The sequence below is a fragment of the Taurulus bubalis genome, assembly GCF_910589615.1.
Source record: "Taurulus bubalis genome assembly, chromosome: 10".
Lineage (NCBI taxonomy): Eukaryota > Metazoa > Chordata > Actinopteri > Perciformes > Cottidae > Taurulus > Taurulus bubalis.
Genome location: NC_136598.1, coordinates 18,690,465 through 18,717,332, shown reverse-complemented (window position 1 = coordinate 18,717,332; position 26,868 = coordinate 18,690,465). Strand labels below are relative to the sequence as shown.

Genomic DNA, 26,868 nt, shown 5'->3' with positions numbered 1-26,868 from the left:
ATTTGTGGATTTTTTCCGATTCTAAATTTAGCAGCAGTTGCGGCACTACAACATATCTTCATGTTAATCGGCCGTTCAAAGTAGCACTGCGTACTGAATGGGATCAGTGGATGACAAGTGGTGAGAAGTCTTTTACGAAAAGCTACATTCAACCAACAGGGCCTCCCGGTCGAGTGGGGTTGTCAGTGGATGCGGGGTGGACGTCAGGACGGACGGCAGTGAGACATCCAGGCGAGTTTCCTCGACACCAGCTTAAACAGATCTCCAACCATCTACGGAGATCCAGACCCTTTAAACGGAGAGCTGGTCAATTAGATAGCCTTGTGTGAGAGTCTTATCTCCCGGATCTAACAGTGTCTATACCAAATTCTAAACTACTAAACTCTATTTAGAATGTCTAAATAGCCTATTTAGTCATTCATTTACTTCGCTAATCAATAGTTATTGCAGTTTTATTGTGCTGTTTGGCTTTCTCAGTAGATTTTTGTAGAGATAACTAATTGTAAAGGTAATGGCAAAAAGTCAGCAACTAAAGGCCATTGTTGTATCAAGGGGCACCAATTTAGAGGCTATTGGATGCTTAGTTTTACACTCTGTTATACCGTTAAAGTGCAGGTTTAATATAAGGCTCAGTCCAGACTTAGTATTAGACCCCCTGCGGCTCATATTAGTAAATGTTTCACATCCAAATCATCCCCAGAGACGGTAGGATAGCAGTGATTAGGCGATAGCACTAAATGATTAGTATTGTTATACTGTATGTGTATCATTAGCCTTTTGGAGAACCAAGGCTATGAGGGTGTGAAATGGACTGCATTTATAAAGCGCTTTTCTAATCTTAGTTTGTAATGGTTGTGCTTAAATCACATGTTGCCTCTGTCGGCCCCACACACACACACACATATCCTCACCCACCCACCATTTGAAATAATCTGTTGAAGTATGATTGTTTTATTCCTCGTAAACAAATAGATTGATCACCTTCTCATTTAGTATTATCCAGACAACACAAACAGTCTGTTGATCTTGGTCAGAAACGCTCGGCAAAGATCACCTCCACACTGGACTCTTGTTCCATGGTTTCTATTGGCTCAGGCTTGCGTGGCTTTTACAGGCGGTGTAGGTCCCTCGAATCAGAAAGAGCATGGAGATGATGGTGTAGTAGCTGCCGTAGACGAGGAACTGCAGAGAAAGCCCTCAGTCATCCTCTACAGTATTGTTGTAGTTAATCTTCATTAAACCTGTCTGCGTGTAATAGTGCATGATAACCACCAGATGTCGCCCTCTCCTCACATTACAGTGTTTGTTATTCAACAGAAATCAGCTTACATTCTTGATTCAGAGTGAATTCCCTGTGTTCTGCCATTTAGTGTAATTGATAGATGAATGCTGTTTGTGCACGTACCTGTGTCACAATGTCCAGTCCCAGCACAGCTTCATCAACAACTATGAATGTTATAATTGTCTGCAGTGAAATAGCTACAAAAGTGTTGATCCCGAAGGTCAAGGCATAGCACTCCCTGGAGAGGTTGGATGCGATCTGAAATCTAAAATGAAGAAGTGCTTATCATCTCTGAGAGAACTATGCTGTGTGTTGTTCCTCCATCTACAGAAATGGGTCAGAGTAACACTGCAGAATAGAAATTGGAGTTGGAGATATTCTACAGTGAATTTACGTTGTGATGGTGATGAGAAACATATAGCAGGACTTGAATATGACGTAACCAGCATAACATGCCCAGATGCTGCTGGTGAGCGCCATCAGAAACACAGCACCCGTCGCTATGGCTGAGAAAATCCCTAATGCCAGCTCTCCCCACACGGCCCAGGTCACCTTGATGTAGCCCACGGAGAAGGCTGCTGCAGCACCTAGCCCATGAAAAGGAAGGATGACGTGATTAATCCGGCATTCCAGTGGACACAACCTCCGCTGTGCCTGCGCATCCTTGTTGTGATTCATTCATTAATCCTAACAACATTTCTTTCCTTTAGCGTTAGTGCAAAAGCAAAGCTTTATGCACACTCATCATGCCTTTGCTGGCTTATTATGATGAACCACTTTCACCCAGCTCTTGGAATCAACTATCAGCAATAATCTGAGAATCTATTATCGCTCCATCTCCTTAATTGAGGCAATTACTCCTCTTCTTCTCATGCTGAGCCGGGTTGAGTGGAAGCCAACAGGACCACGGTGCCGCTATTCCTTTTCAAAATCAATACACATTTTTCGTTTAATCAGGTATCCCGTATAACCAATAGCATGGTTGTCTTCTTTTAATTGCATGTTTTTATAGATCTATGTGCCATCAGCCTTTAATAGCCTTGTTAAATTGTATTTTGTTCTATATATTTATAAATATTGTGGTTGTGCTGCAGTCTTCTGCCCTCCCCTGTGTTAATTAAAATCAGTCATCCCCTGCTTTTAGACTCTTCTTCTGTGAAATTATAGGGTCCAAAAGCAACTTTCGCTCTTTTATTACATTCTGTGCACATTATTCTTAGAAAACTGAAATTTTTTGTTTGAGTGGTTTGTCCTTTTTCCACAATACTAGTTTTTCCAGCTTGTATTTATTTAGAAGATGGTGATATTAATGTTTCTGTTATTGTCAGCAAATCCCATGTAAAGACCAAAACCAACAATATATATGTTAGTTTGTCAGTACTAAGATGTAAAAAAATATAGTTTCATAAAACAGCTGAGCGCTATAGCTTTGAAGAAGTATTACTCAAAGAAGAGTTGATAGTGCTTTACTTATCATCCAGTGAAGCTTATTGATGTGTTTTTGGCAACAATGGAGGTCCACGACACAAAGGAACAAAATGTATCAATGCAATACAGACAATAAAGATTAGTAGGATTTTCTGTAGGATTTTTTTTGTTGGTCTTTCTTTAGGATTTTCTCTCTTCTCTTACTCACAATCTCTCTCTCTCTCTCTCTCTCTCTCACACACACACACACACACACACACACACACACAGACACACACAGTCTTACCCACAAGGGAGCACGTAGCCTCCACACCTCCGTTGTAGATGGATGATGTGGCAGATGGTTCTATATGGTTCCACATTAGCTGGATGTAGTTGAAAACCTGCGCATAGCCTGCTGTGGCCATAGCCCACCACAGGGACCAGCAGACTAAAGTCCTGCATGGTGGTCATTGATAAAACACATTATAACCCTGATTGTTATTAGAAGGATATGCTACAGTCTAATAAAGTACTGCTATAGGAATACTTTACAGACAAACACCACAATGAATAATTGTCTCATTTGTTCATTTGCTGCAACACAATACATTAAACTGTACAGGGCAAAATGAGCAATAGGTGTGCGTGTGCTCAGCAGATCTGTACTCAAAGTGTGACGAGTAAAGTACATGCCTGGAAGAATAGGACTCCCTGAAGTTTTGCCAAAGCAGATGGCCCGCAGTGGCCACATTTTCCCTGCTGCACCAGCCAGCACTGCTGTTGTGCTCCATCTTCTCTTCCCCCGAGCCAGCCTCATCCTTCTCCACCACTGGCTCCTCAGGCCCGTCCACATCCAGAGGCCTCTTGTGCTGGGACTGCACGCCCTCAGTTGCTTTGAAGAACAGGCTCCTCTGGGGCATAGGCAACCAGAAGGAGATGAGTAAAGCCATGCTTACAAGCCCCAGAGAGATAGTATTGAGGTAGAAGTAGTCTATTCCTGTTGATTAGAGTAAACACCTTATCAGTGTTTGCTCAAATTGCTCTAGACTTTTTTTTAATTTGGAGATTTTCTGTCTCGAAGAGTATTCTTCATCTTAAAGAAGGGACTCAATATTTATTACATGTTTTTCTTTCATTGTTTATTATAGGCTGGGATGCCCTACCTGCCAGGGAGACCAGCACTTGGGCCAAGCTGGCACCAAATGTATATCCAGCCAGCATTGCACTTCGCAGGTAACCGGTGGCTCTTTGGTAATTCTCAACTGGAATCACACTGTAAATGTAGGAAAAGTAGGCCACCTCTGTGGCAGTCATGACACCATAGTTGACCTGTTGGTGGGATGGGACCGCTTTAAAGAGATTGCAGCCTATTATGAAGCACCTTGTACAAGTAATGCATAACATAATGCAATCTATCTTTAGGAGTTAATCTTTAGTAATATGCAACAGTGCAGCAACGCTGTATTATTATGTCTGTTAACAAATAAGATGCTTTTGTTTTTTAATAAACTTCAAGTGCATTCTAGGATCACAAGTGCTGCAGCTTTGATTATTCTGAATAAAAGTTTAGTTTTACATGAAGAACATTTATATTCAACCTTTCTCAAAACTAATTAATGCATGTTTCAGTGCACCTGAAGTAAGGTCATCGCAGGCAGACCCTGGGCGAAGCTTAGCAGGACATAGTTGTTGACCAGGAAGAGCCCCTGTACCACAATGAGGGGCTTGTGCCTCAGGAAGTCAGTCAGCAGGAAGACGGGGAAAAGCGAGGCGAGGTAGGAGTACGTCCAGATGGGGAACAGGTAGTTTGTTACCTGCGGGAAAGTCAAATCCTGAGCCGGACACACTTTCTGTCTCTCATCCACGACATGCATATCTCATTGACAATAAAAACAGAAGAAGCAGTTGGTCTCAAATAAGAGCTCCTGATAAAAGATACACCTTTTGGGTGTGGACATCAGTGTTTCCCCTAGGTTTACAGCTTTAAGGGGGTGGGAAGATATAAAGTTATATCCATGCAAAAAATAACTAACATTGAGGTACTACTAAATAGATTATTGTGGAAATCAATAAGTGTAGTGCCCCCATTGCCTATTTAACAGTAAGGCACTATTTGGCTGCTCGCTTGCTGTTTGTTCCTGACACGATTCATTCATGACAATGTCCAGGTGTAACGTCCATTGTGTTAATTCATACAAAACAACTAATAGCCACATCGGCAGAACTTAGGTACGTATATTCATATCATAAAATAGACAATAAACATTTGCATCTCTCTGTTACTGTATTGTCACCTATTGTGTAACACATTGTCTGTCACCTGTTGCATAACGGTCCAAAAACTGTTTGCCTTCTCAAAACGAGCAACACCTGGCCCTAATGCCACTCCTAATTATATAGGCCACCCAGTGGTGGGAGGTCCAACATAGTGAAACACCATAAAATGGCTCTTTCAATAAGCTATTTTTTTGCAAAACAAAACAGAATGAGTGCAGATGTGTGAGCCATCAAGTTGTATCAGTATATTAGTGGCTGCAGTGAGCTGCTTTCCTAGGTAAACATTCAAAACCAGCTTTTCCTCTTGCGCCCCACCTGTTATTTGAATGACAACCACAAAGTGTGCAGGCTTTGTCACTGCATTTGTTTGGCTTTTGGAAGAATATTTCCAGAGCCTCTCGACATGTGAAGTCAGAAACGTCCATTTATCGAACATACAGTTATCTGTTGTACGCGACCATGTAGAGACAGAAATGGCATGCCGTCATGTGGATAAGATAAATAATATAAGGCCATTTAGTTTGTTTAATAAAAGAACAAGGTGTATACCTGTTCTACAGGAAAGGGGACCTTAAATATCACCCCCATTCTTAGGTCTCTTAACTGTCTCCCTTTAGAGACTAGGATCCACTTTAAAACTCTCACCCTCACATACAGTACTACACGGCCAGACTCCGTCATATCTGGCTGAACTACTTTGCCCTTATTCAATAGCCCGCAACCTCAGGTCCAACCAGTTAAACCTTCTGTCTGTCCCACTCACTCGCTTTAAGACCCGTGGTGACAGCTTTTGAGGCAGTAGCACCTAAGCTTTGGAACGCTCTGCCTGCACCTATACGTTTTGCTGATTCAGTATCGTCTTTTAGAAACCTACTAAAAACATACCTGTTTACACTGGCGTTTGGTTAAACACATGCTCTATGACCTGCTTTTCATCTGTTTTTATTTCTTTCTTTCATTTGTTTTATTGTGTTTTTTACTGCTCCATCTTTTAATATGTATTTTACTATGCTCTTAACTGTTGAAATGTTTGGCCCCTGTTATTGTCAATCTGGTTTTAACATGTTTATTTATTTATTTCCGTGACTCCAGTACAGCACTTTGTTACCTTTTGTCTGTGAAAAGTGCTATAAAAATAACTACTTACTTACTTAAATGACTTATGTTGTGATCTGGCGATATAGAAAACAATTACAAGGGGGCACCCCCCTAATATAACGGTAGGGGAAACACTGGACATGTTCATAACAGGATGTATTTGTCTGCCAAGCTTACCACTGCTTCAGAGATGTTCTTGTTTGGTCCAATTAGGTATGGCGTGAGGAAGGGCTCTGCTACTTTGCAGTTTGCAAAAAACCCATAGAGGGACAGGACAGCGGTAGGGTAAACCCAGCTGGAGGACCTCAGTTTGGCACAACTGCCCATGCTTTTACCTCAGCAGAAAGTTCCCAGAGAGATCGTCTTTGTTTTTATTTCCAGGAGCGCTGCCTGAACACCTTGTTCTGTGGTGGAAGTCTGGTTACCTGGACTTTTTCCTCAGTTAATTGGCCGTTCTTGCAGCAAGGCCGAGCTCCTCTTTGTGGCACTGGCACCCAGCGGCAAGTGTGTGGCAGGCGTCGGCCAGGTGGCGTGTCTGCGGTGTCTGCTGCGAGTGCCAAACAGCTGCAAGCAAACTTCAATCATCGAGAAGCTGACAAGCTGAGTAGGTGGAGCCACATTTCCCAGTTTAATGATCATAGTAGAGAGGAGCTGTGTTTTTTTTTTCTTCTACATTTTTTTTTTTTCTTCTATATTTCACTTCATAATATATTACCGTTATATGCCATAATATGTATAATGTACCAGCCTTTTTTATTTGACCATTTGTCATACTGTTATACCACCATTATGAGACTTTACTTTGAGGAGACGTCACTGTTAGTATAAGATAAACACTGGAATAATCTTTATACCAGTTAAACCTGAACATGCACACCTCTCTCAAGTGTGACAGTAGTTATAACCGCATAACTATATAGATTCTAATTAACTGGAGGACACAGTTTTTTTCTACACGTGGATCTTAAACCCTTGAGTATAAACAGGAGCCCGGCCACTCTACGGAGGAAACTAATTTCGGCCACTTGTTAGAATTTTTTACAAAAATTAAAATACAAGTTAGATAAAATCCACTTGTCCACAGTTTGTTGATAGCTGATGTCAGAGAAGCCTAAAAACATCGTAAAATGAAACTCAAGTGGTTCCTTCTCAGATACTATCCACCGGGTAAGACGAATAGTTTGAATGTGTCCTAATTGTAATGTCCGTCCTCTTTAAGGGAGTCGCCACTGCTGTCGAGGAATGTTTTCAACTTAGCCGAACTGTGCTAACACTAGTTAGCTGTAAAACTATACTGTTGGTTAGCCGAGTGGCGTTAAGCCTCGCTCGACTTGATCGGCCCAAATCAGCCGGCACGAGTGGCCGTCCTGCTTTCATTCATTTTTTTCTGCTCTCAGGTATAATCTGGGAATATGAGAAAGAAGGATATTTGAGGACCAAATCGTTCGACCTCTTGGATTTGACTCCAGGGTGCGTGAGTTGTGTCCAGTCATGTTTAGCTAGTTAGGTTACCTGTACTGTGGTTGAGTGATTACTTTGTGCTTCCAACCAGCCCTAACTATCATTGACCTCTACACTCGATGGGGTTCATCACCAAACCTCCCAACTAACATGCATGTCCACTGTTCTGAATGGGAAACTAAACAACACTTAAAACACCTAACACCCATGTTGCAGCTCCCTGAGGCTTTGGAAAAAATAAAAATACATTTTTTTTTTTTATTTAATTGTTTTGCCCAGTGGAAAATCTTTCAAAGGGAACTCCTCTTATCTTGGAGTTTGAGGTGATATTGGGTCACTGAAATTAAATATTTTTTTACTAAAATGTGAGTCATATTCTATTATGTCGCTGTCAAGTATCTTCCCCTGCGGGTGGATACTCGAGCAATTTCGCAACTCCTGCAGCAAACTGAGTAACATATCACTCTTTGGATAAATGCCCACAATTTAAAATGAAAGGACATCGTAATAAGATACATTTTTATCAAGGAATGGGGTATTTGTTTTGGTTGCCTAAAAGTAGGTCACAGCAGCAAAGTGAAAAGGAAAAGGGACAAGAATGGTTCATTTAAGGACGAATACACGACATTTCTGAACAACATGATAACTCAAGGATATGCTGAGATTATACCTACTGATCAACGAGAACAAAGTGATGGAAAGGTGTGGTATATCCCTCACCATGGAGTCATCCCAGAAAAGACAAACTGAGCATTGTTTTTTTATTGTGGAGCAATATATGAAGAAACATCACTGAACTGCCAACACTTGCAGGACCCTGAACTTTAGTGATGGTGAGATGAAGCTTCCTGAAGCTTTCAAGCTTTCCATCCAATTGGTCCGCTCATGGGCCGAAGCGTCATGGGGCTTCATTTGCTCTACTGCGCTACCAAGTGGATAATAAATGTAAAACAGGCAGAGTGAGCATTACGACACCATGGCTTCGGTGTGTGATGCACAATTAGGGGACGGAATGTAGGAGCTGTTCATTAATATTATACGTTATTTTGATTCACAAGTAGTATTGTTTAATTTTAGTTGTTTACTTATTTAGGTTAGATTTTTGGTTTGCTAATTGGGTAATGCTGTGGGCACCTGGGGTACTTAGGAGTAGGCGGGTACAGGACCGGGATGCATCTGGGAAGGCCTATGATTTTTTTTAACATAGGTAGATCAGCTCGGCAGGAGAGAGGCAGCATGGGGGGGTTTCTTTGTTCTTTTGTTTGTTTGTTTGTTTTGCTAAGCTACACTAAATATCAGAAAAAAACGGACCCCCGTATGGACCCTGCTTTCTTTTTAGCTGCATAAACTACAAACCTAGGTGCTTTTTGATGCTTTTTGATTTTGATTTATTTTCTTTGATTTATATTTATTTTCTTTGATTCATGGGACAAATAGCCTGTTACAAGTCAGTGTTTTATGTTCTCCCCTCCCCTCTTGTTTCCCCCCACATGTTCCAACCTGTTAATTGGTTGCCACCTGCGAAGGCCAATCAGGGACTGGGCAGCCATTTTAAAAGGAGGAAGCCAGAAGAGTTCAGGGGCGGCTTTGCTTCTCGGTGCACACACTAACACTGTTAGGGTTGAAGGTTTGTGGTGAGAGGTTGAGGGCAGTAGGTAAGTTTGGGGTACCCTGTACAAACACGTAGGCACTTTGTGTCTAGAAACATTAGGTTATTTGGTCGGTGCTCCCTCTGTATCTGTTTTGGTCATTCATTTGTAGAGAAGCTTGAGAGGCCATTTTGTTTGTTTTATTTCCAGAGGGAGATAGCCAGGCCTAGGTTTTATTTTCCTGATTTCTATTTGTTTGGCACGACCACGAACTGTCCCAATCTCTCCCCACCTCCATAGAGAACCTTTTGTTGTTTTTGTTTTGTTAACCAACAAGCAGTGTTAATGAATCTTGTTTAAAAACGTTAATCCTACTTTTGATTTTCTTTCGCTTATTCTTTGGCTGACCTGTGTTCGTCGTCCCCCGCCCACCTATACTAAAACGGGGACGTAACACAATACTACAGTAAAGGTAATGGCAAGAATGGTTGTGCTTAAATCACATGTCGGCCCCACACACACACCCTTCCCCACCCACCATTTGAAATAATCTAGAGCTGCCACTGTTGAAGTATGATTGTTTTATTCCTCGTAAACAAATAGATTGATCACCTTCTCATGTAGTATTATCCAGACAACCCAAACAGTCTGTTGACCATGGTCAGAAACGCTCGGCAAAGATCACCTCCACACTGGACTCTTGTTCCATGGTTTCTATTGGCTCAGGCTTGTGTGGATTTTTACAGGCGGTGTAGGTCCCTCGAATTAGAAAGAGCACGGAGATGATGGCGTAGTAGCTGCCGTAGACGAGGAACTGCAGAGAAAGCCCTAAGTCATCCTCAACAGTATTGTTGTAGTTAATCTTCATTAAACCTGTCTGCGTGTAATAGTGCATGATAACCACCAGATGTCGCCCTCTCCTCACATTACAGTGTTTGTTATTCAACAGAAATCAGCTTACATTCTTGATTCAGAGTGAATTCCCTGTGTTCTGCCATTTAGTGTAATTGATAGATGAATGCTGTTTGTGCACGTACCTGTGTCACAATGTCCAGTCCCAGCACAGCTTTATCAACAACTATGAATGTTGTAATTGTCTGCAGTGAAAGAGCTACAAAAGTGTTGATCCCGAAGGTCAAGGCATAGCACTCCCTGGAGAGGTTGGATGCGATCTGAAATCTAAAATGAAGAAGTGCTTATCATCTCTGAGAGAACTATGCTGTGTGTTGTTCCTCCATCTACAGAAATGGGTCAGAGTAACACTGCAGAATAGAAATTGGAGTTGGAGATATTCTACAGTGAGCTTACGTTGTGATGGTGATGAGAAACATATAGCAGGACTTGAATATGACGTAACCAGCATAACATGCCCAGATGCTGCTGGTGAGCGCCATCAGAAACACAGCACCCGTCGCTATGGCTGAGAAAATCCCTAATGCCAGCTCTCCCCACACGGTCCAGGTCACCTTGATGTAGCCCACGGAGAAGGCTGCTGCAGCACCTAGCCCATGAAAAGGAAGGATGACGTGATTAATCCGGCATTCCAGTGGACACAACCTCCGCTGTGCCTGCGCATCCTTGTTGTGATTCATTCATTAATCCTAACAACATTTCTTTCCTTTAGCGTTAGTGCAAAAGCAAAGCTTTATGCACACTCATCATGCCTTTGCTGTCTTATTATGATGAACCACTTTCACCCAGCTCTTGGAATCAACTATCAGCAATAATCTGAGAATCTATTATCGCTCCATCTCCTTAATTGAGGCAATTACTCCTCTTCTTCTCATGCTGAGCCGGGTTGAGTGGAAGCCAACAGGACCACGGTGCCGCTATTCCCTTTCAAAATCAATACACATTTTCCGTTTAATCAGGTATCCCGTATAACCAATAGCATGGTTGTCTTCTTTTAATTGCATGTTTTTATAGGTCTATGTGCCATCAGCCTTTAATAACCTTGTTAAATTGTATTTTGTTCTATATATTTATAAATATTGTGGTTGCGCTGCAATCTCCTGCCCTCCCCTGTGTTAATTAAAATCAGTCATCCCCTGCTTTTAAACTCTTCTTCTGTGAAATTATAGGGTCCAAAAGCAACTTTTGCTTCTTTTTTTTTACATTCTGTGCACATTATTCTGAGAAAACTTAGATTTTTGTTTTTGTTTGAGTGGTTTTTCCTTTTTCCACAATACTATTTTTGTCAGTTTGTATTTATATAAAAAATGGTGATATTTCTGTTATTGTCAGCAAATCCCATCCCAGACCGAAACCAACAATATGGTAGTTCGTCAGTACTAAGATGTAAAAAAAACATAGTTTGCTTGGCGCTCTTGCTTTGAAGAAGTATTACTCAAAGAAGAGTTGATAGTGCTTTACTTATCATCCAGTGAAGCTTATTGATGTGTTTTTGGGCAACAATGGAGGTCCACGACACAAAGGAACAAAATGTATCATTGCAATACAGACAATAAAGATTAGTAGGATAAATGTATTTTTCATGCCATATGTTGACATTAAGAAAAATCTATAACATCACCAGACTTATGTTTAAAGAACTGTATACGGTGATACCGAAGTAAGCTCAAGTATGATTTTTATCAGAAATGAGAAGCATAAAATGTTTTTGGGTCTTTCTGTATGATTTTTCTCTCTCTCTCACACACACACACACACACACACACACACACACAAACCTACAGCAGTCTTACCCACAAGGGAGCACGTAGCCTCCACACCTCCGTTGTAGATGGATGATGTGGCAGATGGTTCTATATGGTTCCACATTAGCTGGATGTAGTTGAAAACCTGCGCATAGCCTGCTGTGGCCATAGCCCACCACAGGGACCAGCAGACTAAAGTCCTGCATGGTGGTCATTGATAAAACACATTATAACCCTGATTGTTATTAGAAGAATATCTTACAGTCTAATAAAGTACTGCTATATGAATACTTTACAGACAAACACCACAATGAATAATTGTCTCATTTGTTCATTTGCTGCAACACAATACATTACACTGTAAAGGGCAAAATGAGCAATAGGTGTGCGTGTGCTCAGCAGATCTGTACTCAAACTGTGACCAGTAAAGTACATGCCTGGAAGAATAGGACTCCCTGAAGTTTTGCCAAAGCAGATGGCCCGCAGTGGCCACATTTTCCTTGCTGCACCAGCCAGCACTGCTGTTGTGCTCCATCTTCTCTTCCCCCGATCCAGCCTCATCCTTCTCCACCACTGGCTCCTCAGGCCCGTCCACATCCAGAGGCCTCTTGTGCTGGGACTGCACGCCCTCAGCTGCTTTGAAGAACAGGCTCCTCTGGGGCATAGGCAACCAGAAGGAGATGAGGAAAGCCATGCTTACAAGCCCCAGAGAGATAGTATTGAGGTAGAAGTAGTCTATTCCTGTTGATTAGAGTTAAAATTGCTCAAGACTTTTTTTTAAATTGGAGATTTTCTGTCTCGAAGAGTATTCTTCATCTTAAAGAAGGGACTCAATATTTATTAAATGTTTTTCTTTCATTGTTTATTATAGGCTGGGATGCCCTACCTGCCAGGGAGACCAGCACTTGGGCCAAGCTGGCACCAAATGTATATCCAGCCAGCATTGCACTTCGCAGGTAACCGGTGGCTCTTTGGTAATTCTCAACTGGAATCACACTGTAAATGTAGGAAAAGTAGGCCACCTCTGTGGCAGTCACGACACCATAGTTGACCTGTTGGTGGGATTATTATGTCTGTTAACAAATAAGATGCTTTTTTTTTTTATATTCTCAAAACTAATTAATACATGTTTCAGTGGACCTGAATTAAGATCATCGCAGGCAGACCCGGGGCGAAGCTTAGCAGGACATAGTTGTTGACCAGGAAGAGCCCCTGTACCACAATGAGGGGCTTGTGCCTCAGGAAGTCAGTCAGCAGGAAGACAGGGAAAAGCAAGGCGAGGTGGGAGTACGTCCAGATGGGGAACAGGTAGTTTGTCACCTGCGGGAAAGTCAAATCCTGATCCGGAGAGCTCCTGATAAAAGATACACCTTTTGGGTGTGGACATGTTCATAACAGGATGTATTTGTCTGCCAAGCTTACCACTTCTTCAGAGATGTTCTTGTTTGGTCCAATTAGGTATGGCGTGAGGAAGGGCTCTGCTACTTTGCAGTTTGCAAAAAACCCATAGAGGGACAGGACAGCGGTAGGGTAAACCCAGCTGGAGGACTTCAGTTTGGCACAACTCCCCATGCTTTTACCTCAGCAGAAAGTTCCCAGAGAGATCGTCTTTGTTTTTATTTCCAGGAGCGCTGCCTGAACACCTTGTACTGTGGCGGAAGTCTGGCTACCTGGACTTTTCCTCAGTTTATTGGCCTTTCTTGAGGCTATTGGTGTTCATAGTAGCTAGAATATACATACATAACCTAATCTTTATTATCTACACTTGTCATGGTCACAGTTTACGAGCAATAGACTTCAACCTGTTAGGAAACAGAGGAATAGCTGAGAGGTGTTTTTTTTTTTTAAGTTTTGACTTGTATCGTCCACACCCACGACTCGTAGACCGCTGGTTTCCTTGCAATGCAGGTTTATTTATGTAACTGTCCACAACGCTGGCGAGACTCAGGTATATCAACACCAAAGCTACAGAACAGCTAACAAGCCCCGTTGCTCCTTGACTACACGTCTCACACACTTGACCGTCCCGTTTTCCCGACAGGTCAACACCCCGCCTCCCCTCTGCTCCACCAATCACAGGGCCGCAACCCGACCATCATGCACACTGCCTCCCCATGATAGGCTGGAAAGAGCGAGAGGTGATCGAGTGACCCCTCCCCACTGACAGGCACCAGTACAGGGTCGCTACACTACCCTCCCCTTACAAAGTCCCTTGCCCCCCAAGGGCGGGGGCTTTCTCTGTCTTCTCGCCTGGCCCGACTGGGGAAATGTTTCCCCTGGAGCAGAGGCGATGGGGGGAACTGACTCAGACTCTGCCGGAACAACCCTGTCCCAGGGCTCTTGGGAGTGTGGGTTGGAGGAACGCTGCGGAAAGCTTCCCCGTGCTCCTGATGCCAGTGGAGACGCGACCCCTCTGTACGGGGCGAGGCAGTCTCTATGCAGCACCACTATCCGTCCCTTGGGCGGTAGCTGCACCCTGTAGACAACCTCACCCACCCTCTCCAAGACTCTGCAGGGGCAGACCCATTGGCTGTCCAGCTTCGGGCACCAACCCTTTTTCCGCTGCGGTTTGTAGACCCACACCAGCTCCCCAGCCCGAAAGTGCTGTCCTCTTTCCCTCACATCATAGTTGCGTTTTTGCCTCACCCCGGCACTCAGCTGCTGCTTCCTCGAAAACTCATGGATTCGAGGCAGTCCTGCAATCTCCTGGTGAACTCGGGACCTGGGGGGATAACAGAGGTTTCAGGGTGCCGCCCAAAGGCCATTTCTGCGGGGGTGCGGAGCTCTCTCCCCAGCATGAGGAGAGAGGGTGTACAGGACGAAGACTTCTGAACTGCCGAGCGACACGCCATGAGCACCAAAAGCAGATGCTTATCCCAGTCGCGCTGGTGCTGGGCAGTGAGGATGGCAAGCTACTGACCCATGGTGTGGTGAAATCTCTCCATCAACCCATCACTCTGCGGCCATAGGGGGAAGGTGCGCATCTTACGCATGCCCAGACGCTCACACATAACGGCAAACACCTGTGACTCGAAATTGCTTCCCTGGTCGCTGTGAATGGTCTCCAGTATCCCAAACCGACTGAACATGCCTTCCAACAGAGTCTCCGCGACTGTCTCTGCCTCTTGGTCTGGGATAGCGTACGCCTCTGGCGTAGTTGATGGCCGTGAGGACATAGCGGTTCCCTCCGTCCGAGCGAGGCAGCGGCCCTACCACATCCACCCGTTCCATCGGGACCCCCACGGGGTACTGCTGCAGCGCTGCATGGGAGAGACCTTGGGGGCCCTTTAGTGCCATACAGGGGTCACAATGGCGGCAAAAGTCTTCCACGTCCCTCCTGCACTGTCCCCAGTAGAACCTCTGACGGAGGCGACGGAGTGTTTTGGACACCCCGCACGAATCGCCGGTAGTACGAGGACAGGCCCAGACAACTTTTAAGCTGTTTTGGATTGGTGGGGGTAGACAGTTGGCGACTGCCTGCACCTTCTCTTGCAAAGTGCCGACACCTTCACCCCCTACCCGGTGCCCCAAGAAGGATACCTCCCTCTGCAGAAAGTGGCACTTCTCCGGGTGCAGCTTCAGGCCCACTGCCTTGATCCTGCCCAGCACCAACTGCAGCGACGCCAGGGCGTGCTCGAAAGAGTCTCCATGGACCAGGATGTCGTCCAGGTAGACCAGGCACTGCTGACGAGGGATTCCTTCCAACACCTAGTCCATTAACCGGACGAATGTGGCAGGGGCATTACACAGTCTAAAGCTAAGAACCTCCTTGACTGCACGTCTCACACACTTGACCATCCCGTTTTCCCGACAGGTCAACACCCCGCCTCCCCTCTGCCCCACCAATCACAGGGCCGCAACCCGACCATCATGCACACTGCCTCCCCATGATTGGCCGGAGAGAGTGAGAGGTGATCGAGCGACCCCTCCCCACTGACAGGCACCAGTACAGGGTCGCTACAGGCTATTAGTACAAGCCTGAAGTGTGATAGATAAAGATAAAACAATAAATAAAAAAACATACACGCAAATTGAGCCTTCGGAATAAGATGACCCTGTTATTAATACGTGATTAACTAATTCTCAAACTCTATACAATAGTTAATTAAACACAGGGCTCTCAAGTGTCACGCATTGAGCGTGACTGTCACGCATTTCGGTCACCATGGAGGAATCAAGCACGTCTCCCCCGAATTCCCTGGAGCTCTGCCGAGGTGGCACTCATCAGCCAATCAAAAAAAAGAAATGGGCTACAGGAATAGCCAATCAGAAAAACGTAGGAGAGAGATAGAGAAAGAGAGAGAGAGAGATGTCACTCTTACCTGTCTTAAAAACTTGAGAGCCCTGTAAACACCTGTGCAAACCAGAAGCCTATAGGCTCACAAAGCATCGAGCAGACTGCATGAAAGAGTCAAAAGCAATGCTGCTTCGGTTATTTCTCGTATATTCCTCTATTCTTACCTAGTAGGCATAACATACATTACTGGTTACTCACAACAAAAACACTTGCTGGAACGATATGGGGCCCCCAACTTACTACGCATGCGCGGTGACTGCACGGCACGCGTCTTGAATCAGTCGTCATAGAAACGGTTTGTTGATAGCGGATGTCAGAGAAGGCTGGGAACATCGTAAAATGAAACTCAAGCGGTTCCTTCTCAGATACTATCCACCGGGTAAGACGAATAGTTTGAATGTGTCCTAATTGTAACGTCCGTCCTCTTTATGGAAGTCGCCACTGCTGTCGAGGAATGTTTTCAATTTAGCCGAACTGTGCTAACACTAGTTAGCTGTACAACTATACTGTTGGTTCGCTCGACTTGGTCGGCTCAATTCGGCCGGCACGAGTGGCCGTTCCTGCTTTCATTCATTTTTTTCTGCTCTCAGGTATAATCTTGGAATATGAGAAAGAAGGATATTTGAGGACCAAATCGATCGACCTCTTGGATTTGACTCCAGGGTGCGTGAGTTGTGTCCAGTCATGTTTAGCTAGTTAGGTTACCTGTACTGTGGTTGAGTGATTACTTTGTGCTTCCAACCAGCCCTAACTATCATTGACCTCTACACTTGAGGTCAATGATGGGGTTCATCACCAAACCTCCCAACCAACATGCATGTCCACTGTTCTGAATGGGAAACTAAACAACACTTAAAACACCTAACACCCATTGCACTATCTAGCCTAACCATGTTAGGGTTACGTTACACTGTAAGTTATAGTAATTGTTTAGTTGTCGGTTATCAAAAAAGTGACTTATCACAGTTCTGGTTTTTATATTATGTAATGTTTCTGATACGCATAACACTTTTTTGTAACTACATATCATGTGTCCCTTGAGGATAACAAAGTTATGCCTGTTAGGCTGTATTTAAAATTCAACAGTCTAATTTATACATGCTCGTACTGAATACGTTTGACCTCTAAGATTTACTGAAATTATTATTTAGTATGTTTTTTCTCATGTTATCACTTTAAAAAAAATATCCTTATTAGGGGATCTTAAGTTAAAAAAATGTGAATAAATAAATAAAAATATATATGTATGTTTCCCCACCATGCAGATCAAACCCAGATGAGTTGCTGGCAGAAATCAGGCAATCTGAGCCTCTGATCACAGAGTCCCGGGCTGTTCAGGTCAAACAGCTGATCCTGCGACTTCAGCAGAAACAGGGCGAGCAGGACCACCACAGGTTCTGCTTCTTTAAGGTCAGACACTGTACTCAATTATAAATAAATCAACACAATGATATGACATCTAGATTCAATAAAATAGCTCAGATTGTGGAAGATATTCAAACATTTTCCTGTTACAGTGTACAGATATTCAAGGTCCCGGGACAGCTCATATAAAAAGCTCTTTGTCTTTGTTTCGGTACAAACATCTTGGCATGTACATTTTGCGTGTGATTGAGGGACTAATACGGACGTTAGTGGATTTTGCTTTTTTTCTTCGGATGATGACATTTTTGGCAACATCAGCTTATTACAGCAGTATATTATTTCCCTGATCATTGCTCTTCATGAATGTTATTTACATCCGTAGAAAGTGTGAGTAGTAAAATTAACTAGTGCTCCATTAAAACACTAGAGAGCAGCAGTGGTTAGGTTATTAAGTCTCAGAATTAGAAACCAAGAGAGCATGCTGACAGTGTAATAACATGATAAAAACAGCTGGTGGTTCATGGGTGTCTTAGTGAATTCACAAGACGTAATTGGTAAGAGATTAGGGTTTGTTATGTGGCTGTAGGTCAGAGAATATGGATGCTTTCTGCTTGTGTCTAAAACTGGTGACTCTGCAGTTCTGCACAGGGAGAGAAAATCCTTCCACCACTGGTGGGCCAGCAGGGAAAGGTAAAATCAAAGTCAGAGTATTTAAATATGGGCATTACATGGGTAATCTTAAAGACGAATGACTTAAATAACTATATTGCCTTGGAGGTTTTATCTAATCTTTATCTGATCTTTTTTTTAATAGAGGCTTAAGGCACACATACTGCCGCTGACAAACGTGGCCTTTGACAAATCAGGGTCAAGGTAGGTTCATCCGCAGCACACATTCTTTCACTTTTAAGTATAGGAAACGTTATATCTTCTTGTTTGTTACATTCTTCTTTCTCTCTCTAATGCTCCACAGGTTTATAACTGGGAGCTATGACAGGACGTGTAGAGTTTGGGACACCGCCTCAGGCACGGATCTGCACACACTAGAGGGTCACAGGAACGTGGTTTATGCGATTGCATTCAACAATCCCTATGGGTAATGAGCTGTTGCAGAAAATCTCTCACAGCATCTGAGATCATTGCTCTATTGGTTTATTTGTTTTATTTCACCCCTCTGAAACTTAGAGACAAGATTGCCACCGGCTCTTTTGATAAGACCTGTAAACTGTGGTGTGCCGAGACGGGCAAATGTTTTTATACCTTTTGCGGACACGTGGCGGAAATAGTATGTATGACCATCTGTTTGAACTGAAACTGATTCCATTAATGTTCCATCCTTTTTTGCTTTGTAGCTGAAATCTAGCACGAGCAACTGTTATTAAAGAGAGTTTTGTATCATGTAGGTGTGCCTGGCATTCAACCCCCAGAGTACACTGGTAGCCACAGGTAGCATGGATGCTACTGCCAGGCTGTGGGATGTGGAGACTGGGGAAGAGGTGGCCACTCTGACTGTGAGTAATCCTTTCTTCACTTTCTAATATCCCACTGCCTCCCTTGCTCCTTCCAGGCTCCCATTCAATCATTAATAATAATAATAATTAACACTTCCGAGAGTAATTATTTCTAAATTGAGTGTTGTTACCCTCACATATCCACCCATGATCTGATGCTGACTGTACCTGCAACTCTTTATTAATAAGGCCGCTGATAACTCGTTCTGAGGGGAGTGTTTGTGACCTCTCTTTGATGTGCAGACTGCACGTGGGTCTGTGGTGTGACTGGTTGGCACTTCACACCACGAAGAACCCATAATGCTGAGCAGTCAATTCCGCATAGAATTTTACTGCCATGCTCATTGTTATTCATTTATTTCAATAATTTAATAGTCTATCTTTAAGGCTTGAGTCCGTATTATTTTTAATAAATTATATTGTGTATTTGATATGCATATTCATCCACAGAGGGAGAGATAATGCGCTCTTTTCCCCCCATTTCATCCAGGGTCACACAGCGGAGGTCCTTTCTCTGTGCTTTAACACAGTGGGAAATCAGCTCGTCACTGGCTCCTTCGACCACACCGTTGCTATATGGGATGTTGCTTCAGGAAGGTCAGACGTGATCACTGTCATTGCAATAAGTGTCATCATTTATACTGTACAGGAAATGCATAACACTAATAGATTCTGCACACATGAGTGCGCAACTGACTCCCTACTGCCTTTTCTGTTTTTCTCAGACGTGTCCACACTTTGGTTGGTCACGCGGGGGAAATCAGCAATGTTCAGTTCAACTGGGATTGCTCCCTCATAGTCACCGGCTCCATGGACAAAACCTGCAAGGTAAATGATCATCAGCCAAAAGACTGTATTTGGAAGAGTTAAATGAAACATTCAATTATTTTGCAAAAAAGTCTCTTTCCGACTGCAATTATTTCGCAGTAGTTTGTTTTTAATTCATTATATTCGTATTTATATTCGTCGACATTTTAAACTATTGCAAAACAAGAGATATGAGAGGGCTCTTTCCATTCATTTGAACCCTCTTCTATTTCCCACTCTCTGTCTCTCCCCACCTCCAGTCTCCATCAGGTTTCCATCATTCAAAAGAGAAAATGTAATCCGAACATGTTAATTATACAAAGATGAGTCATGCTCTGACAAATTATCCACCTCACTGTATTCCTCTAGGGGAGATGGTTAAAGTAAAGCCACTTAATACAGCTTCCAGCTGTTTGCAAGTCATTTCATGAGACTGCGTCTGTGTTTTTCCACTTGTTTGTGTTTCTGTATAATTATTTTACTTAGGGTTTTGTGTTATATGTTTGTATTTGCAGTTGTGGGAGGCAGTCAGTGGGAAGTGTGTGGCCACCATGGTTGGACACAAAGAAGAGGTGCTAGATGTGTGTTTTGATCTAAGTGGTCAGCTCATTGCTACTGCTTCTGCGGATGGTGAGGCAATTTTATTAGTATAACATAAAGTAAAATAATATACATCAAATTTCCCCCTGAGGTTGAATAAAGTGTATGTGTATATATATATATATATATATATATATATATATATATATATATATATATATATATATATATATATATATATATATATATATATACACACATATCTATCTCTCCCTCTCTATACACACACACACACACACACACACACACGTGAGGTTTACTTTAAAATGACATAAAACATAATTGAATTAAATTACTTTCTACTGCCATGCATGCTATTTGTTGTTTATACGCTGGTTTCCTGAAACCTAAATAAACAAAAGCATCATTTTATCATGTAAAAGTAAGTACATATACACAAATAACCCTGCCCATCTCTGCCTCTGTCAGGTACAGCGAGAGTGTTCAGTGCAAACACACATCAATGTCTTGTCACCCTGGAGGGTCACGATGGAGAGATCTCCAAGGTACGTAGTTGCTATTGCTCCAACTTCTCATTTAGCAAAGATCTAGCAATGAGTCTATTTCTAACACTCTGTAACTATGTATATATCCGGTAGGATTAGTTCCAGTGTATCTCTCTAAAGCTATGGAGCTAGCGTGTCTGGTAACAGAGTAGAACAGAAGTGAGTTAGGACCGAGGCTCTTTATATATAGTTTCATCATAATTGTGTTTTTGGCTATAGGGAATAGGATGATACACTTGTACTTCCTGTCAACCTTTGACATTAACAAACAGGGCCCAGGAAATATAATTGTACCCATTATTAGACCGTTATCTCACAGACCTGTTTGGGAGTACGCATTTTTATAACGGGCCATGAGACACCAGCACAAGTGTGTGAATGCATCAGGAAAGTTACAGGTGTGAATGTGCTTGTGCCTTCTTTTTTTTACATTTACTCTCAGTGGGTAGCTACATCTCTCCTGGCCTGGGCCGTAAGTAGGACATTGCCTGTACTTGCCTTGTTAACATTGGATAAAGCGTGATGCTGAAGTAGAGGGACAGGAGTTCCGGCTTCAGGCTGTTTCGTGCTTACTGTGGTCACATGGTACAACTCTGCAAGTAGGACATTGGACTGTAGTAATGCTTCTGCTGATCCAACTTATTGAATCTCTAGCTTCCAAACTAGATGTTTTCTAGGTGGCTCTCCATGAGAAATTACAAGAAACAATTGTCATTTCTGACCATAAGTTAGCATGGTCTAAACTTCTATTATCAGCCTCTAAACTCGGCACTAAATGTTGCACCCATGCCATCGCATGTAATCACACATCCTCAAAAATAACTTGTGCTGTTGTTATAACATTGCCTGGCATTAGCTCAGTCCAACAAACACATAATCTGGCATTAACTATGTGCATTTATTGTGTATGCCCTGCATTGGCCTTGTACTTTAGTGATTTTACCCATGTACCATTTTCCTTGCCTTGCTTTTCACAAGTGTGTCCGTCCTGCAGGTTCTGGCCCAGAGGGTTTCTATGTATAAGGGGCTTAGAAGTTACCTCTGTTTACTAAAACATCAGGCAGGATGGTGGAGGCACATTTCAGAGGATTAAGACACTAATCTCTTTCTAACAGGGCCCCCCCCCCACCCCTCCCATGCTTTTTTATGTCCATGTTTTTATGCCTCCCATTCTCCTTAAAGGAAATTATTTAATTTCGTCCATCAGGATGAGCTGATTAGATTTTGATTGTCAAATGTCAAGGTCATTGTGATTTCACAAAACACGTTTTTGGGCTATTTATGACACTTTAACACAAATGTCTAATACAGGGGTCGGCAACCTTTCCTACCAAAGAGCCATTTTGCCCTATTTTCCACCAAATAAAATGTGTCTGGAGCCGCAAAAGCTATTTGATATCACAGTTTAATATATAGTCATATTCCATCCATCCATCCATTATCAGCTGCTTATCCGGGGTCAGGTCGCGGTGGCAGCAGGTTCAGCAGGCCGACCCAGGCTTCCCTCTCACCCGCAACACTTTCCAGCTCATTCTGGGGGATCCCGAGGCGTTCCAAGGCCAGCCGGGAGATATAATCCCTCCAGCGTGTCCTCGGTCTTCCCCGGGGTCTCCTACCAGTTGGGCGTGCCTGGAAAACCTCTAATGGGAGGCGTCCAGGAGGCATCCTGACTAGATGCCCGAACCACCTCAGCTGACTCCTTTCGACACGAAGGAGCAGCGACTCGACTCCAAGCTCCCCCCTGATGTCCGAGCTCCTTACCCTATCTCCAAGGGTGAGCCCGGCCACCCTGCGGAGGAAGCTCATTTCGGCCGCTTGTATCCGAGATCTCGTTCTTTCGGTCACGACCCAGAGTTTGTGACCATAGGTGAGGGTTGGAACGTAGACCGACCAGTAAATGGAGAGCTTCGCCTTCCGGCTCAGCTCCCTCTTCACCAGGACGGACCGGTACAGCGCCTGTTTTACAGCTGCAGCCGCACCGATCCGTCTGTCGATCTCCCGCTCCACCTTACCCTCACTCGTGAACAAGACCCCGAGATACTTGAACTCCTTCGCTTGGGGTAGGCAGTTTGTCCCCACCTTGAGGGAGCAATCCACCGGTTTCCGGCAGAGCACCATGGCCTCAGATTTGGAGACGCTAACTCTCATCCCTGCCGCTTCACACTCGGCTGCAAAACGCCCCAGTGAATGCTGGAGGTCACAGTCCGAGGAGGCAAACAGGACCACATCATCCGCGAACAGCAGAGAGGCGATCCCGAGACTCCCGAACCGGATCCTCTCCGCCCCCTGGCTGCGCCTAGATATCCTGCCCCTGCCAACGGGTCCGGCACCCCATACTCCCGCAGCACCCCCCACAAAAACCCCCGAGGGACCCGGTCGAAAGCCTTCTCCAAGTCCACAAAGCACATGTAGACTGGTTGGGCAAACTCCCAGGACCCCTCCAGTAGTCTTGCGAGGGTAAAGAGCTGGTCCACTGTTCCACGACCGGGACGGAATCCGCACTGCTCGTCTTGAATCCGAGGTTCGACAAGCGGTCGGAGCCTCCTTTCCAGCACCCTGGCATAAGCTTTTCCCGGGAGGCGGAGCAGTGTGATGCCACGATAGTTTGAGCACACTCTCCGGTCCCCCTTCTTGAAGATGGGAACCACCACCCCGGTCTGCCAGTCCATGGGCACTGTTCCCGACCCCCATGCGACACTGAAAAGGCGTGTCAACCAAAACAGCCCAACAATGTCCAGCGCTTTCAGCATCTCAGGGCGGATCTCGTCCACCCCTGGCGCCTTGCCACCAAGGAGCTTTTTGACTACCTTAGCGACCTCTGCCAGGGATATGGGAGAAACCACCCCAAAGTCTTCCGGCGCTGCCCCCTCTCCGGGGGACATGTTGGCCGGGTTTAGGAGTTCCTCAAAGTGCTCTTTCCACCGCCCGACGATGTCCCCAGTCCGGGTCAGCAGTTCCCCCCCCCATGCTGTGAACAGCCGTCGGATGGTTTGCCAGAACTTCCCTGAGGCCAACCGAAAGTCCTTCTCCATGGCCTCCCCGAACTCCTCCCATGCCCGAGTTTTAGCATCCGCGACCATCGCAGCTGCAGCCCTTCTGGCCTTCCGGTACCCGTCAGCTGCTTCAGGAGACCCCTGGACCAGCCAGGCCCGAAAGGCCTCCTTCTTCAGTTTGACGGCTTCCCTCACCCCCGGTGTCCACCACCGGGTTCTCGGGTTGCACCGATGACCCACGTGAGCGTTGAAGTCTCCCAGGAGAACTATGGAGTCGGCAGGCGGCGCCCTTTCCAGGACCCCTCCCACCGACTCCAAGAAGGCCGGATACTCTGAACTGCTGTTCGGTGCATAAGCACAAACAACAGTCAGAGCTTTACTCCCTGCAACCCGTAGGCGCAGGGAGGCGACCCTCTCGTTCTCCGGGGAAAACTCCAACATAGCGGCGCTCAGCCGGGGGCTCGTGAGTATCCCCACTCCCGCCCGGCGCCTCTCACCCTGGGCAACTCCAGAAAAGGACAAAGTCCAACCCTTCTCCAGGAGCTTGGTTCCAGAGCCCATGCTGTGCGTGGAGGTGAGCCCAACTAAATCTAGCTGGTACCGCTCCACCTCCTGCACCAGCTACGGCTCTTTCCCCGCTAGCGAGTTGACGTTCCACGTCCCTAGAGCTAGTCTATGCTGCCGGCAATCGGCTCGCCCAGGTCTCCTGCCTGGCCCGCCGCCCGGTCTGCATAGCACCCGGCCCCGATAATTCTCCCCGCGGGTGGTGGGTCCACGGGGTGACTGCTGCTCCATGTTGTTTCTTCGGGCTGAGCCCGACCGGGCCCCATGGGCGAAAGCCCGGTCACCAGACGCTCGCCGACGAGCTCCCCTCCTGGGTCTGGCTCCGGGAGGGTGCCCCGGTTTCCCTTGTCCGGGCGAGGTTACTTCAGACCGTGGGCTGCTATTCATCAGGGTTTTTTGAACCGCTCTTAGTCTGGGCTCTATATAGTCATATTATATATACAAAAACTATAGTTTGTTGTATTTATGAAATTATAGAACAAGAATAAAGTTAATTGTATTACTATGCTACCTGTTATAATAATATCAAACTCTTATGAAGAGGAGAAAAAAAGAGACTTTGGAGACTAGATCCACTTTGTGAAAGTATATTTACTTTGCTCAGTTTGCTGCAGCAGTTGAGAAATCGCTCTTTTTCGCTCATCTCCAGCTTGATACTTTTCAGCAAATGCTGTGTGCTTGTTCTGGAAGTGTCTTTCAAAATTAAATTTTTTGTTGTTTGCAAATTTCTCGCCACATATCAAGCATACGGGTAAGCCAGCATCGTTGGCAGTGAAAGCAAATGAATACGTCCACGCAGAATTAAACTCTATTTTTCTCCTTGACTTTTCTTTTTTATTTATTTACCCATTGACAGTTTACTGCAAATCATGATTAGCTACCAGCAGAGACAGGTGCCAACAGTGACGTATTATGATGTGATGCACATTTAGTTAAAACATTAAAACATGTTTTATTGTCAGTGACACAGTATCGCCTCAAACTCCAAGATAAGAGGTGTTCCCTTTGAAAGATTGTTAAAGCCGCATGCGGTTGGCTCGCCGAACCCTGAGCTATGAGTCATGAACTAACTCTTTCTCAACATACTAGTCTTTTTTCAACATTCTAAACTGACCATTTTGCCTTTGTAGTCATTTTCCATTTCCTGATCAGGGACACTCCCTGGTGCTCAGTCTAGAGTATTAATAAACGCATACTTTAATCTTACGGCCATCTAGTGTCAGCTTTATTAAATGATCTCTTCCTGTTCCTCACTATGGGGATAGAAAACCGTTCAGGTAACGATAAAGGCTCCAACACAATCAGCTTCAGCCATGATTCTCATAAACCTCTAGTGTAAAAGCTTAAGTAGTGCCACTGGTGCCTTAATCCTCCTCAAGTATTACAAGTTAAATTACCTCTGTGGAATAATGTTGGTGATGTGGGAAGTGTTCTAAACTCACTCATTTTTGGTCATTTCAACTACTTCTTGCATAATCTCTTATTCAGCTCTCTCTCTTGTAGCTCATGATTCTACGCTCGTGTAGCACACACACCTCTGGATAGAACGTCCTCTTTTTCCTCTCTTGGTAGATCTGTTTCAGCCCCCAAGGCAGCAGGATCCTGACGGCCGGCTCCGACAAAACGGCTCGTCTGTGGGACGTTCAGTCTGGAGTCTGCCTCCAAGTTCTGGAGGGGCACACCGACGAGATCTTCTCCTGCGTCTTCAACTATGAGGGTGACACTATCATTACAGGTATACACTTACACTCACTCTACATCTGACACACACACACACACACACGTAAAATGTGGCCTTGGGCAGTGGATACACTGCTTCTGGCCAGCCGTCAGAAATGCTTAAATAGCCATTTTAGATGAAAAGCTTGCAGCTGTGTCCTTCTGCGCAGCCACCTGTTCTTGTTTGTGCTCTCTTGCAGGCAGCAAGGATAACACATGCCAGATCTGGTACTGACTCTTCCCTTGACCCGTGGGAGGATCAGATGGGCATATACATGGATACAACAGTTCATATCTCACTGTATATATTTATAATTGTAAAATACAGATTTAAACATCTGCATTCACTTTAAGGTATACATCTGGTTCTTGAAATCTGTGTCAGGTTAAAGTGGCATTGCAAATCATCGTCACTTGATTATATAATTTGTCTCTCTGATGTTCCTCCTGTTACTCAAACAGTTTGAAGCTTCACTTGTTTCCTTAACAGAGTGGAAACTTTGCTCATAAAATGTCATTAGTTTAAAACTACATTTTTGGAATGTACCGACATTTTCGAACAAATTCTTGGACAAAGCTAGGAGGCAATTAGTTTAGCCTAACATAAAGACTAGAAGCAGCAGGACACAGCGAGCCTGGCTCTGTCCAAGTAAAAAAAAAACACGCCTACAGACTGGGAAATAAATACAATAAAATGCCAAATATTTTTTCAGTAGCTTCAAGTTCATATAG

The 26,868-nt window shown here is 44.4% G+C and overlaps 3 protein-coding genes across 3 annotated transcripts; 1 reads left to right on the top strand and 2 right to left on the bottom strand.

Annotated features, from left to right (window-relative positions):
* Nucleotides 1-1,045: 1,045 nt before the first annotated feature.
* Nucleotides 1,046-6,394, bottom strand: LOC306742995 (thiamine transporter 2-like; the record flags this gene model as incomplete). Its single annotated transcript, XM_079225461.1, has 8 exons — nt 1,046-1,182; nt 1,406-1,547; nt 1,677-1,869; nt 2,997-3,148; nt 3,386-3,689; nt 3,856-4,021; nt 4,327-4,506; nt 6,245-6,394. 8 exons carry the CDS (start codon nt 6,392-6,394, stop codon nt 1,084-1,086), a joined length of 1,386 nt encoding a protein of 461 aa, XP_079081587.1. The 3' UTR covers nt 1,046-1,083.
* A 3,384-nt stretch (nt 6,395-9,778) lies between these two features.
* On the bottom strand, nt 9,779-13,346 carry LOC306742933 (thiamine transporter 2-like; the record flags this gene model as incomplete). The annotated part of the gene is made up of 8 exons (XM_079225389.1): nt 9,779-9,931; nt 10,155-10,296; nt 10,426-10,618; nt 11,823-11,974; nt 12,191-12,515; nt 12,661-12,826; nt 12,915-13,094; nt 13,197-13,346. The coding sequence occupies 8 exons, from the start codon at nt 13,344-13,346 to the stop codon at nt 9,779-9,781; spliced, it is 1,461 nt and encodes a 486-aa protein (XP_079081515.1).
* A 3,064-nt stretch (nt 13,347-16,410) lies between these two features.
* daw1 (dynein assembly factor with WDR repeat domains 1) lies at nt 16,411-26,371 on the top strand (the record flags this gene model as incomplete). The annotated part of the gene is made up of 14 exons (XM_079224705.1): nt 16,411-16,450; nt 16,662-16,734; nt 17,337-17,481; nt 18,251-18,309; nt 18,410-18,532; nt 18,622-18,721; nt 18,840-18,947; nt 19,438-19,544; nt 19,673-19,775; nt 20,270-20,384; nt 20,784-20,860; nt 21,303-21,332; nt 25,990-26,152; nt 26,337-26,371. The coding sequence occupies 14 exons, from the start codon at nt 16,411-16,413 to the stop codon at nt 26,369-26,371; spliced, it is 1,278 nt and encodes a 425-aa protein (XP_079080831.1).
* Nucleotides 26,372-26,868: the final 497 nt, after the last annotated feature.